Below are 16,494 nucleotides of genomic sequence, written 5' to 3'. Positions count from 1 at the left end.
AGTGGATGATCAGTAAAAAGATAAAATAGATAAAATAGAAATCACATTGAGATCACAAATTGAGATCACAGCCTCTTTAGGAACTGAATCACAGACCTTTATCTGAAGAGAATCTTCACACACACACAATGAACTTCCCCTTTAATTGGAATCTTAAGACTTGAGTTGTTGATTCAGTATTGTGGTTCTTTTCATCCCTGCACTTTTCAAATCACCAGGTGAGATTTTGAGCAGAGAGAGGGGAGTGTGGGCACCTGAGTCAAGTGATCTGCTTGTAATTCCCCACAGTCACTCAGTTCTGCAAGGAGCTGGAGCCCTGGCACTCGAGTTCATGGTCTTAAAAGTTGTCAGGATGAATCAGAGAATCCAGGCATGGCAGGTTGGAAGGGACCTCAGGGATCATCTGGCCCAGCCTCTCTAGGCACTGCTCTAGTTGACATGAGGTGGCTCAGCTCCCTGTCAAGCTGAGACTTCAAACTGACCAATGTGGGGGAATCCACTACTTCCCTGGGAGACTGTTCCAATGTCTGACTGTGCTCATGGGGAAACATTTACCTCTTGTGTCCAACTGGAATCTCCCCAGGAGCAACTTGTGCCCATCACCCCTTGTCTTTTCCATGGGACTCCTTGTAAACAGGGAGTCTCCATCTTCTTGGCAGCCACCCTGTAAAGACTGGAATATTGGTACTGGGTTAAATTCTGCAGGAAGTGGTCAGAGCTCTTTTAAAAGGAATATATAGTATATATCTTTGCAGTGTGAAAGTAGCTACTTTCTGCCAGTAGGCTGATGTGCTTCATACCTGGTTTCTACTACAAATCATCACAGAGTGGTTTGGGTTGGAAGGGACCTTCAAGACCATCCAGTCCCAACCCCTGCATGGGCAGGGACACCTCCCACCAGCCCAGGCTGCTCAGGATGGGGGATTGCAGTTTAAATAGAGGCTTAACAGGAGGTAAAACATTATTATGTGCACATATTACTGATGTGTTCTTTTAATTTGTAGCTCAGCCCAGAAGAAACCCAGTTATTTTCTCTTATTAGAGATTATCTTATTGAAGTGCAATTTTAAAATGTTTTTTTTTCCCCCAGTTTGTTGCTGATTACAAATAAAAATGTAGTGTCATCTCTTCTGCAAAACCAAATGTACAGAAGGTTGGTAGTTTAGCTTTCTGACAGAGATAATTTTTAATTATGTGGAAAAGATTGTGGTGTACAGAAAATTGGACTGGCTGCTGTAATTGGTCTTTTCATACAATCCAAAGAGGAAAGACAGTTGCCATGAACTGGCTTTTGTTCAGGTTGTTGAAGGAATGTTTAATTGTGAACATCTCCACATTTAATGGAATTATTTAAGACCCTGGTTTTTGTTCATTGCAGTAAACACCAGCAGGGTAGCAGCTGGGCTTTCAGGAGGGTGCATCCATGTGAAGTTTGGGATCTTTAGACTCTTCTCAAGGGTGTCCAGGGACAGGACAAGGGGCAATGGGCACAAACTGGAGCCCAGGAGGTTGAAGCTGGAGATGAGGAAACCCTTCTTGAGTGTGAGGGTCCCAGAGCCCTGGGCCAGGCTGCCCAGGGAGGCTGTGGAGTCTCCATCCCTGCAGACATTCCAGCCCCACCTGGCTGTGTTCCTGTGGGATCTGCTCTAGGGGATCCTGCTCTGGCAGGGGTTGGACTGGGTGATCTCCAGAGCTCCCTGCCAACCCCACCACTCTGTGGTTCTGTGATCCTCAGCTACAGGCAGTTTCTGGTCCTAGTTAGGAACTGGGCAACGGGAAGCTTAAATTTATCAGCATCAAGCCATGTCCCTGCAGCATTTCCAGCTCCTCTCCAGTGCCTCATCTCATCTCACACCTGAATTCACATGTCCAGTTTCTTTGACCTGTTGTCTGGCTGTGCCAGTTTGTCCATCAGCCAAAGCTAAGTGCCTGGGTGGCCTGCCAGGTTTCCATGTCTCCATTTCCCCCCCTGGGCTGGCAAGCCAGGCAGGGCCTGTCTCAGCCAGCTGGCAAGCTAAAGGAGTGGCTTTGAAGCCAAACTGGACAGACCCCCAGTCTGCACTGTGCTTGCAACTTGGGATTTGCCCAGTCCCTGACTGTAGGTGGGTGACATGAATGTCCTGACTCTCAGTATTTGGTGTGCAGGCTCTTGTCGTCTCCTTGGTACTGTTGTCCTAATGCAGTCAGTTGTTTTGGGTAATGGTGTGTGCTTGTCAGGGAATGCTGGTCATTGGACATGGGGGGGTCTGACCCCAGCTGGCAGCTAAGCCCTTGTGCAGCTGCTCAGTGGGATGGGGGAGAGAGTTGGAAGGGTAAATGTGAAAACACTCATGGGTTATGATGAAGACAGTTGAATAGGTAAAGCAAAAGCTGCACAGACAAGCAAAGCACCCAGGGAATTCATTCACTTTCCCATCAGCAGGCAGGGGTTTGTGCAGCCTGGAGAAGAGAAGGCTCCAGGGAGACCTTAGAGCACCTTCCAGTGCCTGAAGGGGCTCCAGGAAAGCTGGGGAGGGGCTTGGGACAAGGGCAGGGAGGGAGAGGACAAGGGGGGATGGATGAAAACTGGAGGAGGGAAGATTGAGGTGAGACATGAGGAGGAAATTGTGGAGTGTGAGGGTGGTGAGAGCCTGGCCCAGGTTGCCCAGGGAAGCTGTGGCTGCCCCATCCCTGGCAGTGTTGAAGGGCAGGTTGGATGGGGCTTGGAGCAGCCTGGGCTGGTGGGAGGGGTCCCTGCCCATGCAGGGGGTTGGAACTGGATGGTCTTGAAGGGCCCTTCCAACCCAAACCATTCTGTGATTCTATGATGTTCATCTCCATGACAGCAGGGAGATGTCCTCCATCACACCTAACAGTTACGTGGGAAGACAAACTCCATCCCAGATGTCTCCCCTTCCTTCTTCTTCCTCCAGCTCTGGATGCTGAGCATGATGTTATACAACATGGAATATCCCTTTGGTCAGTTGGGGTTGGCTGCCCCAGCTGTGTTGCCTCCCAATTTCTTGTGCAAGCCCAGCTGGTGGGAAGGTGTGAGGAGCCGGAAAGTCCTTGACTTGCTGCTCTCCTCAGCAATAACCTGAGTTATCAACACTGAATTCCCCACACTGTTGATGTATCCCTGACTTATCAACACTGCTTTCAGCACAAATCCAAAACACAGCCTCATTGCAGGCACTAGGAAGAAGATTAACTCCATCCCAGCCAAAACTAGCACTGGGTATCAGGGCAGGAATTGATGTGAGCTCTGTTTGAAATTCCTACGTGTGTTTTACATGAAGAGCTTTGCTTTGTAGCTTGTAGAAAGCAATTACACAACTAATTGGGGATTGATTGATTGATTGATTGATTATCCTCAGGTGTGTCATCCCTTTGGACACATTTACAAAAAGGGGAGATTAAAACATGAAGAAATAGGTTATGATTTAGCCTGGCTTGATTTGCTCACTGAAGATGAAGGAAGGCTGATAAAGAGTGTATAGAACCATGTACATCTCAATCATACAGTGTCACCTGCTCTGGGGGCATTTTGACATTAAAACAAAGGGCTGTAGGTATTTATTGAAATAAATTAATTTACCTAATTGCCTTCAGAATGTACACAGGTTTGAAGAGAAGTATATACTAGCTTTTATTTTTGTTGGCAGAGTTTCTGATGAGTGACAGTCCATGTAAAGACTCTAGTGTTGCAACTCCCCTCTCAGCTAGTACAACTGGTGAGATGTGTAAAACCAACAACAACCCACAGGAAAAACAGCTGAAGTTTAAAAGAGTCTAAGAGTGGGTTGAGGGAGCTGGGGGTGCTCAGCCTGGAGAAGAGGAGACTCAGGGGGGACCTTCTCACCCTCTTCAACCACCTGAAGGGAGGTTTAGTCAGGTGGGGTTGGGCTCTTTTTCCAGGCAACCAGCAACAAGACAAGAGGGCCTAGCCTCAAACTGCTCCAGGGGAGGTGTAGGTTGGATATCAGGAAGCACTTCCTCATGGAAAGGGTGACCAGACCTTGGGATGGGCTGCCCAGGGAAGTGGTGGAGGCACCATCCCTGGAGGTGCTCAAGGAAAGGCTGGAGGTGGCACTGAGTGCCCTGGTCTGGAGATGTGGGGGTGTTGGTCACAGGCTGGGCTGGATGATCTCAGAGGTTTTTTCCTGCCTCAATAATCCTGTGGTTCTGTGATTCTGTAATTGTGAACTTTTGCCAGCTAAAAACAGCCTGTACTTCATGACAGGTACCAAATACATATGGTTGTTTAAGAGTGCAAATATCCTGGGAGAAACTGAGACTCCTAGCTGACATTCCTACATTATCAAACTCCTTTCACACGCTTGAAAAGGCTTCTAAGCAGCTGATTAAAGGTATTAAAAAGAATAAAAGACACTGTAACGAAGCAGAACCGAAGGGTAAGAAGGAGGAAACTTGTCCATGAACACACAGCCTTGCCAAGTGTAATAAGCTTCAAAAGCCAAACTGCAAATCAAGTCAGTCCTATCTTTAGCCTCCCAAAGGGTGCTGCCAATATGCTTAGGTCAGAGGACAGAACATTCCAGGGGTTGCAAGCCCTCCAGAAAAACTCCTGCCTTCTGCCCTTTTGTGATGTAGAATAGAAACCCATCTGGGGGGGGGTAGGTACTTACATGGGTCTCTGTTACAGAGACCAGAGTAAAAATGCTTGATGAAGATCCTAGTGAGGGAGGGGTCCTCTCATCTTGACACAAGGGGCACCATTATCAAGCTGCTTGTGTAAGATGAACAGCAGTATTTCAAGACCAAATGCATGTGCTGCTGATGCTCTCTGTGCCAGGATGCCTTCAGACTGCCTGCTTTCACTAGGGTTTGGGATTTTTAAAACAATCCAGCTGAAAAAAAGCCCAAAGCAGTGAAAAGTGCTGCTGCTTTCTCTAGTCACAGTCTGGCACTGGCTGCAAAGTTTGGTCTTCAGACACACCTGGACCTCACAGGTGCAGTAACTGAAGATCAGGGAGGGAGGGAAATGTGAGACTGAGCAGGTTCCACTGTTTCCAGAATTAAAAGTGCACATTTCATCAGTCACAGTTACTTTTCCATTAATCTTGATTCTAAATTGTAATTACTGTGAAATAGAGAAAGATACATGGGCTTTAGCAGCAATAACTCAGTATATTTCAAATCACTGTTTAATCATGTGTCCAAGTAATATTATTTTCCTTTGAATCTTACATAAAGATAATTGATTCTACCTACCTGCTGTGCTTAAAAATTCAAGGTGTCTCACCTGAATTAAACAGAGAAGTCTCATCTTGATCAGACAGTCTGATTATAAACCTAGTGACCTAACTGACTAGTTTCATGTGGTGGTACATAGAGTCACCTTCCTTTAAAACTCACTGATACCAGTAGCATAAGCTGGAGTGATTTGCTGGTTGGACATCTCAGTGGAGCTGCTGCCTACATGTAAGGACTGCAGAGTGTGTCTGGCTGAGACTGTAAAGGTGAAAACCTGTACCTCGAGACAGAGAGTAATTGTTTTAGTACCAGAAGGACTGTGAAATGGAGTTGGTAAATGTTGTTAGATACTTCTGAGCTAAAGAATGGTGTTTATAGCTGTGGTGAGCAAGCAGGCTGTAAGAGTTTGGGTTTGCTCAGCCTGGAGGAGAGAAGGCTCCAGGGAGACCTTAGAGCACCTTCCAGGGCCTGAAGGGGCTCCAGGAAAGCTGGGGAGGGGCTTGGGACAAGGGCAGGGAGGGAGAGGACAAGGGGGAATGGATGAAAAGTGGAGGAGGGGAGATTGAGGTGAGACATGAGGAGGGAATTGTGGAGTGTGAGGGTGGTGAGAGCCTGGCCCAGGTTGCCCAGGGAAGCTGTGGCTGCCCCATCCCTGGCAGTGTTGAAGGGCAGGTTGGATGGGGCTTGGAGCAACCTGGGCTTGTGGGAGGTGTCCCTGCCCATGCAGGGGGTTGGGACTGGGTGGTCTTGGAGGTCCCTTCCAACCCAAACCATTCTGTGATTCTGTGAGCTGCTTTGCAGATGCAGAGCTCTGTTATCTATCCAGGTGAGCAGAAATGTCCCATGTAGGTAAAGAGAGGACAACATGCTAGAAGCTCCCCAGCAGCTGCCACAGAACCCAACAGTCTCTTGCCATGGCAGCCACTGCTGGATGAGTTGATATTTCCTGTCAAATCCATCTAGTAGCCACGCTGGACATTGATATTCTAACCAGCATTAGCCCATTGCAGATTAACCAGAGAAACTACCTTGGGTGGGTGTTTTAATGTCCCCCTGGCCTTGCAGTGTCCCTGCAGGACATCACCATGAGGAAGGCTTTCCGGAGCTCCACCGTTCAGGACCAGCAGCTGTTCGACCGCAAAACGCTGCCCATTCCTCTGCAGGAGACTTATGACATTTGTGAGCAGCCTCCTCCCCTCAACATCCTCACCCCTTACAGGTGAGTGAAAGAAAACTCATCCAACAGAATTACTAACTTGTCCTGTGTGACTGAGATGCCCCATCCGTGCTCACCTGGAGCAGCACGTGGGTGTTTAAGGGGCCACCGCTGATACCTGTGGAGCTGCTGCAGGAGCACAGGCAGCACAAGACATGATGAGCACTAAAACACTCCCCTGCTTCACTCAAATTTCACCCCAGTGTAAAGATGGTAAGAAAAAGCCATTTTGTTATCTGTGTTTATTCAACTGTTTCTGCTCTTGGGTGCCAAGTGAAGGAAAGAAGCAGCCAAGCATGGAGAAGGAAAGGTCTGTAATGGACACGAAGGGTCCCCAAGTCAGTGGTTTGAATATGAGCAGCCACACATTGTTTTGAGCTCATTGTTTGGAGAAAAAAATAAGAGTCATTGGAAAGGAAGTTCTCTGATTTATGAGGCTCTGGAAAGGGAGTTCTCTGATTTATGAGACTCTTTTTTTATCTATAGCTTAAAGTTACTTTTCTAAAATCAGGACCTTGGATGCAAGGAAAGATAGTGAAGAATGATGGCACAGGAGGTCAATGTTAATCTTTTTAATGTTCTCCAGTAAAATATTTCAGGCTCTGAGATACTAAGTATTCCTTAATATGCCTTTCTTCTGTCTTTATGTCTGGATTCCTGTCTTGTCAAATAAATGATGTGCCCTGTGTGTCACTGTGTTTCAGGGATGATGGAAAAGAGGGCTTGAAGTTTTATACCAATCCTTCATACTTCTTTGATCTGTGGAAGGAAAAGATGTTGCAGGACACAGAGGACAAAAGAAAAGAAAAGAGGAAGCAGAAGGTATTTCTGTTTGTTTTGTCTGGCTTCTAGGGGATTGTTCCTGGAAAGGCTTGGCTTCACTTCACTTCACTTCACTTCACTTCACTTCACTTCACTTTACAAAGAGGGTACTTTTGTTTATACAATTCATAACAATCCGAACTTTGCAGAGTCACCTTCATTCAGTTAAAGCTACTTGTATCCATCAATCCCATCAACTTTTACAAACAAATATTTAATCAAAATAAAAATAGTCATTATTGTATCAGTGTAGAAGGGCCAACCTAATGTGAGTAACAGCAGGTTTGTCTGAGTCTTCCAGCAGTGACTCAAAAAGGAGGAATGCAGCAAGAATAAAGAATTTTACTGGGACAGGATTTTATTTTCTGACCATCTTACAGGTGAAGAAACTTGAGTGACATTCAATTAGTGGTGCTTGCTCTAAACTAGAAAGAAATGAGTTGGGATAGAGCATTTTCTTCACATTTGCTTGAACACTTGTGCAAAGGTTGTGCTGCTTGTTTGTTTCACCATTATTCTGTGTATTTCATACAGAGAGGCAGTAAATGTAAGTGTCAGCTTCATCATTTTATCTCAGACTTAGAATAAAAAGCAGCTTGCACTGTTGTTATTCTCTGTATTTAGCTTATTATCCACTAGACTGAAGTTTCTGCCTCCTCCAAGTCTTTGGTTCAGGCGTCATATTTAGACTGCAAGTAAATCCTCCTTGCACTTGTGTTTGATTTTCATTATTTTATGGCTGATGTTGAAATGCAACGAACTAGAGAAGCACTTAGCTGTCAGTTTTGTTTCCACAACTCTCCCTACAGCAGAAAAATCTGGATCGCCCTCATGAACCAGAAAAAGTGCCCCGGGCACCTCACGACAGACGGAGAGAGTGGCAGAAGTTAGCCCAGGGCCCAGAGCTGGCAGAAGACGATGCCAACCTCCTACATAAGCACATTGAAGTTGCTAATGGCCCAGCTTCACATTTTGAATCCAGGTTTGTGTTTCTTCTTTTTTCTCTAATCCTGTGTTAGGTATGTGCTGAGTTCGTGCTACACGGTGAACACCTCGAGAGGTGGGGAATTGTGAGATGCTGCAGCTGCTCTGGAAGTGCACTGGAAATTGGTGGTTGAGATCCAGCAAAACTTGGTTGTAATACACTTGGTCAGCATGTCCTTAAAGGAATAGTTATTGTTATTTTTAAGAGTAGTCTGTGCCCTTGGAATTCATTGTATCCTTGAGGAGGAGAAGCCCAACATGAGCTGGAGACCAGAACCCACCCGTGTCCTGGGCTGTGTCACCAGCAGTGTGGGCAGCAGGGCCAGGGAGGGGATTGTCCCCTCTGCTCTGCTCTGCTGAGACACCACTTGGAGAGCTGTGGCCAGTTCTGGAGCCCCCAGCACAGGAAGGACATGGAGCTGTTGGAGAGAGTCCAGAGGAGGCCACAGAGATGATCCTTGGGCTGGAGCAGCTCTGCTCTGGAGCCAGGCTGGGAGAGTTGGGGTGTTCAGCCTGGAGAAGAGAAGGCTCCAGGGAGACCTTAGAGCAGCTTCCAGTGCCTGAAGGGGCTCCAGGAAAGCTGGGGAGGGGCTTGGGACAAGGGCAGGAAGGGAGAGGACAAGGGGGAATGGATGAAAAGTGGAGGAGGGGAGATTGAGGTGAGAGATGAGGAGGGAATTGTGGAGTGTGAGGGTGGTGAGAGCCTGGCCCAGGTTGCCCAGGGAAGCTGTGGCTGCCCCATTCCTGGCAGTGTTGAAGGGCAGGTTGGATGGGGCTTGGAGCAACCTGGGCTGGTGGGAGGTGTCCCTGCCCATGCAGGGGTTGGAACTGGATGGGCTTGAAGGTCCCTTCCAACCCAAACATTCCATGATGTTCTATGATGGGTTGCTGTCTGCAGCATGAAGGAGCTGCAGAGTCACTGGTGCCCTCTGGCTCCCAGGTGTGTCACTACATTCCGGTCCTGACCTACAAAATCCCCATTATTCCAGTCTCTTGGTTTTCCCTCAGCAGACACTGCCAGGACTGTCTGTTGGGTGTGATGTGAACAAACATCCACTTGGTACTCAGAGGAGATCACTGAGCTTCTCTTCACTCTTGAGCAAACCCAAGATTTGATTGACATTTCTGGTTATAGTCTATTACAAACTCTAACCTGTTGGACTCTCATGTCACAGCAGGTATTTGCTGGTGGCTAAAAGGAGCATTTCACTTGGTTAACACCTGCTGTGTTTGTGCATCTGGAGCTTGTGCAAAACCAGCTTGAGAAGCTTCTGCTAGGAAGGAGGGCTGACAATTCATATTGGGAATTTTGGTGCTGTGCTTGTGGGGGGTTGGTGTTTTGGGGTAGTTTGTCTTTTAATTAAAAAGCAGTCCTCCAAAAAACAGTGAAGTTGTTTCCTCTACCCCTCACCAGCTAAAAGCACTGTAGGAGAGTGTCAGGTTCAGCCTTGTAAGCCCTTCAAATAAACTTATACCCACAGTGAGTGATAATAACAGCTCTAGGAGACAGTAATTCCTCTCTGAAAACTGGGAAGTGCTGCTTGTGGAAAAGTTGGCTCCCTGAATTTAGGAAGTAAAAATGGTCTCAGTGCATTTCAGTCAGTGGGATACAACTCCAGTCGTGGTCATTAGCCTTTTCCTGGGAACAACTTGATGGTGTCTTGTCTGTGTAACCTGCTGGGTCAAGTCAAAAGCATCTGCTTTCCTGCTGCCCCTCTGCTGTGTTGTCCATCAGAGCCCCCATGGGACACACTTGTTGCAGGACTCCTTTTGTATCCAGGACCCTGCCTTAAAGCTTGGTTGTCTCAGCAGTGCAGGATGTGATGGGTGATGCTGCAGTGTCTGGGGACACTCCATCAGCAGAGCATGTTGTTCAGACACAGAACAGCACCCTGCTCTTGAATAACAGAGTAAGACCTCACCCCTGGAGCATTTAATAGGTTAAATGCTACAGGGGTGACAGCAGATCCTGGGATTATCCTCCTCAGATCTGCTGCCTGGCTGCCCTATTGGAGTGTAGATCACCTGCCACAAGTTCACCTTCACTGTTCAGTTGTAAGGTCTCCTGTTCCAACACCCACGGATGGTTCATGGATGTTGTAGAAGAAGATTGTCACATATGTGTAGGAACTGAGGAACAGAAGCAGTTACTGGGTGTCATGCCCCTCCTCACACCCTCTGCTGCAGGTGTCCTGCTGGGTGTTGCTGCATTTACTTACAGTCCTGGGGCTAAGAAGCACTGAGATCACACACTTGCTGGAGGAGTTGTCTGATTTCCTGCCGAAGGCATGGAACCCTCCAGCTGCTAGAAGGAATGGCCTGGCCAGTGAGAGAGATGGTTACAAAGCCATGAAGTACAACCTGCAGCTTGGGGGCTGCGTGGGTTCAGAAACCAAACTGAAGCAGAGGACGTGAGCTGAGGGCACAGAGACTTCACTGAAGCTGATGTTGGATCATTTCTTTGCTCTTTCCCCTACAGATCTCAGGCATACGTGGACCATCTGGATGGATCCTACTCCCTTTCTGCATTGCCCTACAGCCAGATGTCTGAGCTGCTGAACAGGGCTGAGGAGCGAGTGCTGGTCAGGCCACATGAACCACCTCCACCACCACCTCCAATGCACGCAGCAGATGTGAAACCTGGGCCTCCTTGTGTTAGGTACAGAAAGCTGGAGCCACGTGCAGGTTTACTGGGGAGTTTTGGCTTCCCACCATCCCCCCAGGAGTGCATTAGTGGTATTTCCATGCAGCTCAGGCAGTACCATGTCCTAGGGACTGTCAGGCCACAGCCCTGACGTGTCTGCAGCTGCAGAGATAAACCCCATAGGATGCCATTATGGAGACAGGCCTCACCTTGCCATCAGTAGGGCAGGTTGGATGGGGCTTGGAGCAACCTGGGCTGGTGGGAGGTGTCCCTGCCCATGCAGGGGGGTGGGACTGGATGGTCTTGAAGGTCCCTTCCAACCCAACCCATTCCATGATTCTATAAGAGGTATGAAAACCTTGAAATCACCGTAGTACGTAATGCTCTTTATGCCCAGCATTCAGTATTCTGAAGTTGCAGAAATTAACCTGCTGCTGTTTTTTTCCACTCTCCAGCTCTAATAACTTTGCCCTGTTGTTGGATATTTCAGTTCTACGACCGGCTTGGTAGAAACCCGTCCTCAGTCACCAGCAACGGGCAGAACCCCAGTGTTTGTGAGCCCCACTCCTCCTCCTCCACCACCACCACCTCTTCCATCTGCTTTGTCAACTTCCTCTCTAAGAGCTGCGATGACTTCCACTCCTCCACCCCCAGTCCCACCACCTCCACCTCCTCCCACAGCTGCTCTGCAGGCCCCGGCTGTGCCACCTCCTCCAGCTCCTCTCCAGATAGCTCCTGGAGTCCTACACCCAGCTCCACCTCCGATTGCTCCTCCCCTAGCACAGCCCTCTCCCCCTGTCACTAGAGCTGCCCAGGTGTGTGAAGCTGTACCTGTTCACCCAGTTCCTCCACAGCCTGAAGCACAGGGACTTCCTCCACCACCCCCACCTCCTCCCCTGCCGCCTCCCGGCATCCGACCCTCCTCTCCTGTCACAGTTGCAGCCCTTTCTCACCCACCTCCTGTTCTTCACCCTCCTCCCACAACCGTTGTCCCCAGCCCTCATGCCCCTCTGATGCCTCCATCCCCCCCATCCCAAGTGGCTCCAGCTCCAGAACCCAAGCGCCATCCTTCCACTCTGCCCGTCATCAGCGATGCTCGGAGCGTCCTGCTGGAAGCCATCCGGAAAGGTAAGGCTGGCCTGGCTGCTCAGGGCCAGGAGGAGCAGCCTCACAAACCTGCCACACACCCACAGGAGCTCGGGGAGCTGGAGGGTTTCACGTGGCTTGGAAGTTAGTTTAGGAAAGTGCTTAAGTCGTTCTTCTCAGGGTGGTGCTTACCAGGTGTTGGCAAAACCGGGTCCCCGTGGAAGCTGGGTTTGGAAAAATGTGCTTGGAGATGGTCTGTGGAGATTATCTCCTGTTTACCTGAAGGTGCAGCTGTTTCTGATCACCTGCAGATTGTGTAGAAGACAGAAGTGGTGTTCACAGACTGTCAGGTAAAAGCAGGTCGGATCAGTCGGTGCTGGAACTGTCACCAGGTGTCAGTGCAGGACAGTGATGTGTCCATGACATTCAGAAGTCATTCCCTGGGACAGGACAGTGAGAGCAGCAGACAGGTTAGCTTACTCATTCAAAGTATTTTTAAGCATGCCCATGAATTGGTAACATCATTGAATCCAAAGAAGCATCAAGAGCAGTTGAGTACAACAGGAGGGCATGGACATGAGCAGAGTCAGCACGAACACCTCAGGAAGGAGACCCTGCTGGTCTGACCCAAGTGATTCCTGAAAAGGCTTTTGGCACCAAGTCGTGCACAAGAAACAAGGGCTGAAGTTACCACAGCCCAGATCCCACCTAAGGGCCTGTGTGCCTGTCAGTTGGCACCAGAGAGTGTTCAGTACAGGGTGTTGGGCATATTGAGGCTGTGCCAGCCCTGGTGTTCTCAGTGTAAAACCAGAATAGATCCTCTCTGTCACGTTTTTAACCAAGTTACTGGATTGAACTTCCTCATCCTATTGATGGGTGGTGTTTCCCCTTGGTGTTTGATCTTTAAGTAATACTGGATCCCAAACCAGCTCATCACGTGAGGTACAAGAAGTTCTCTATTGTTAGGAGACTGAAATAGCTACAACTTCTCATTGAGACTGTGAAGAGAGAGTATAAAAAGTGTTTGGAAATGCAAATAGAAAAATGGCTCAGTCATTTGCAGTGGTTCCAAAAACATGGGAGTGTTTTTAAGGGGAAATCAGAAGCAGGATCTAGCAGAAAGGGTGATGATCAGTCTGCTGTTGTGACTGTGACGTTCCTCTCTGTGAGGTTTGGCAGAGCTTCCATCTGAGGAGGACACTGTCCTCAGCCTTCATTCTCTCTTGCTAAGCATGGCTGCATTAAAATGAGTGTGCCCAGCAGGTCAGGGAGGTTCTCCTGCCCCTCTGCTCTGCCCTGGGGAGGCCTCCCCTGCAGCCCTGGGGGCAGGTCTGGGCTCCCCAGTTCCAGAAGGACAAGAACTACTGGGGAGAGCCCAGCACAGGGCACTGAGATGCTGAAGGGGCTGGAGCATCTGCCTGTGAGGAAAGGCTGGGAGAGCTGGGGCTGTTCAGCTGGAGAAAAGGAGGCTGAGGGGGGATCTGCTCAGTGCTGATCAATATCTGCAGGGGGTGTCAGGAGGATGGGCCAGACTGTGCTCAGGGGTGTCCAGGGACAGGACAAGGGGCAATGGGCACAAACTGGAGCCCAGGAGGTTGAAGCTGGAGATGAGGAACCCCTTCTTGGCTGTGAGGGTCCCAGAGCCCTGGGCCAGGCTGCCCAGGGAGGCTGTGGAGTCTCCATCCCTGCAGACATTCCAGCCCCACCTGGCTGTGTTCCTGTGGGATCTGCTCTAGGGGATCCTGCTCTGGCAGGGGTTGGACTGGGTGATCTCCAGAGCTCCCCGCCAACCCCACGGCTCGGTGAGGCCGCGCAGCCGTGAGCTGGGTGCTGGAGGAGCCACCCCCACGGTGCCCTGTGCTGCTCCCCCAGGCATCCAGCTGCGCAAGGTGGAGGAGCAGCGCGAGCAGGAGGCCAAGCACGAGCGCATCGAGAACGACGTGGCCACCATCCTGTCCCGCCGCATCGCCGTGGAGTACAGCGACTCCGAGGACGACTCCGAGTTCGACGGGGTGGATTGGCTGGAGTACCCCCCCCCCGCCTCTCTCCCTGGCTCTGCTCTGCCAGATCGAATGCTCTGGTGTCCATTGTGGTGCTTGTTCTCTGGAAATTTGATGGTCATTCCTCGTGGTTTTTGTAGCCTTTTCTTGACACGATTAATCCATGTTGGGTTTTTTTTTTCTACTTTTCGGTTTACAAGAAGCTCCTTGTGCATCTTTGAAACTAAATGTTCTCCAGTGGCTTTTCTTACACACCTTTCTTTGTTGTTTTTTTTTTTGAAGGAACATCCTTTGTTCCAATAGACCACTAAGTATTAAGCATGGGCAGCTGTTGGTAGAGTAGCAGTTCCAATTTTTTTTGGCATATCTTAACTGTGCACTTTGTGAATCTTAAGTTAATGAAGGCAACTGGGGTTGACATTCCAAGGGCAGCTGTGTGTGCTCATGAGCCTTATCCCACTTCTGAGGGTGTTGTAAAACATGCACCTCTCCAGATAATCACTGCCTCGAGTCCATCTGCACACTGCAAGTACATGTAGTCAGCAGCACTGAACACACTGAAAGCAAAACGGATCTTTGGGGGGTTTTATTCTTGTTTTATTGTTGTTTTTAAATAATTATGGCCTTATTTGAATGTTTAGAGATTCCCCTTCTTCCCTCCCAGGTACATATTGTGTGGTACTATTTTTGCCTGCATAATAGAAGTTTAATTTTTATTATTTTGGTTGGTTTTTTTTCCTTGTGGAATCTTTTTTGACTTAAACATGCTGTGTAACTTATGTAACTGTTAAAGATAACAGTTTGGTTTAATAAATGGTTCATTTTAAATGTTGCTGGTTGTTGGGTTTTCAATGAAGCCAGCTTCTCCCTGGTGTGCCTGAGGGATCCTTGGGTTCCAAAGATTTCATCTGTGGTCTGCAGAGCTACAGAAAATATTCTGCACTTGGTCTAAGGACCCACATTAAACAAGGAAACTTGTGGCATCAAGGGGGATCTGTGTGCACCTCTGCACACACACACAAAAGCTGGAATAGTGTGATCCACTAGTTAAGAAAAAAACAAACCAAAAAAAACCCCCCAAAAACCCCATAAAATGTGGAGCTTGTGGCTTGCATGATTTAGGTTGTGTTTTTTAAAAGGCATCACCATTAATGTATCTTAGGGGAGGAAGGGAGATGCAGCAGGGAATATCATGGGCAGTGAGAGCTGACAAAGAACATGGCTGAGGATGCAAGGCCATTTTTAGGTGCAGTTACAGGGCTTTTGTGTTTCCCTGCTCTGGAGTAAGTCCCTGCAGGTCTGAGCACACAGTCAGAAACCTGCTCAGAAGGGAAGCATGAGAGCCTGGGGGAGCACTCTGCCCTGGCAGGCTCATTCCTGGAGGATGGAATTGTAGAATAGAAGAAAACAAGTGTGGAAAGTCAGAATGAGATTTCTGAAGGTGGAGCATGAGATGTTCTCCAGGCTGCAGAACAGCTGAGAGAGGCAGGTGGTCACTAACCTGTTACTAGGACTGGGCAGAAGTCCTGAGGTGCAGACTGGGCTGGGAGTGCTGCACACAACCCTCCCAGCTCTGCTGGCACCATCCCAGCCACCCTGCCACACTCAAGGCTTTTTCCACTGCAGCAGCAACACCTTCATTGTGTTTGTGTGTGTGTGGGGGGAATCAGTGTCACCATTTGTGAATCTGCATCTCTACAAGCAGGGCTGCAGTTCTCCAAATGCTGTTCTCCTGGATAGTTGTTTTCACTATCACTGCATCTGGTTTATTCTGCCACTCTCTGTTAACTTTCAACATGCACATCCTTCTCAGTGGCTCAAGAAAAGATGTCAGAAGCACCACTGCATGAATATTTGTGGTCAATCCAGGTGCTTCCTTGGATCTAAGTAGTCCTGAATAGCCAAATTTTGCCCAGTTACTAGATGTGAGAAACCTCATGTACCCAGCTGAAAAGGATGGATCTCTTCAAGCAGAGCCACCCATGTGTGCTCACAGCCCAGAAAGGCAACCATGTCCTGGGCTGCACCAGAAGAGCCACAACCAGCAGGTTGGGAGGGGAGAGTCTGCCCCTCTGCTCTGCTGAGACCCCACCTGGAGCCCTGTGTCCAGTTCTGGAGCCCCCAGCACAGGAAGGACATGGAGCTGTTGGAGAGAGTCCAGAGGAGGCCACAGAGATGATCCTTGGGCTGGAGCAGCTCTGCTCTGGAGACAGGCTGGGAGAGTTGGGGTGTTCAGCCTGGAGAAGAGAAGGCTCCAGGGAGACCTTAGAGCAGCTTCCAGTGCCTGAAGGGGCTCCAGGAAAGCTGGGGAGGGGCTTGGGACAAGGGCAGGGAGGGAGAGGACAAGGGGGAATGGATGAAAACTGGAGGAGGGGAGATTGAGGTGAGACATGAGGAGGGAATTGTGGAGTGTGAGGGTGGTGAGAGCCTGGCCCAGGTTGCCCAGGGAAGCTGTGGCTGCCCCATCCCTGGCAGTGTTGAAGGGCAGGTTGGATGGGGCTTGGAGCAGCCTGGGCTGGGGGGAGGGGGCCCTGCCCATGCAGGGG

The 16,494-nt window shown here is 49.2% G+C and overlaps 1 protein-coding gene across 1 annotated transcript in view; it reads left to right on the top strand.

Annotated features, from left to right (window-relative positions):
• WASF1 (WAS protein family, member 1) overlaps positions 1–16,494 on the top strand; it is a 55,509-nt gene that overhangs the window by 17,866 nt on the left and 21,149 nt on the right. The window contains exons 3-8 of the mRNA XM_010004356.1: positions 6,262–6,415; positions 7,117–7,234; positions 8,044–8,216; positions 10,698–10,877; positions 11,353–11,990; positions 13,821–13,974. Coding sequence (XP_010002658.1) covers positions 6,262–6,415; positions 7,117–7,234; positions 8,044–8,216; positions 10,698–10,877; positions 11,353–11,990; positions 13,821–13,974 — 1,417 coding nt within the window. The remainder of the gene's footprint in view (positions 1–6,261; positions 6,416–7,116; positions 7,235–8,043; positions 8,217–10,697; positions 10,878–11,352; positions 11,991–13,820; positions 13,975–16,494) is intronic.

Source organism: Chaetura pelagica, unplaced genomic scaffold, assembly GCF_000747805.2.
Source record: "Chaetura pelagica isolate M959 unplaced genomic scaffold, ChaPel_1.0 scaffold118, whole genome shotgun sequence".
Classification (NCBI taxonomy): domain Eukaryota; kingdom Metazoa; phylum Chordata; class Aves; order Apodiformes; family Apodidae; genus Chaetura; species Chaetura pelagica.
The sequence above is the reverse complement of the archived record's forward strand: the minus strand, read 5'-3'. Positions and strand labels throughout refer to the sequence as shown.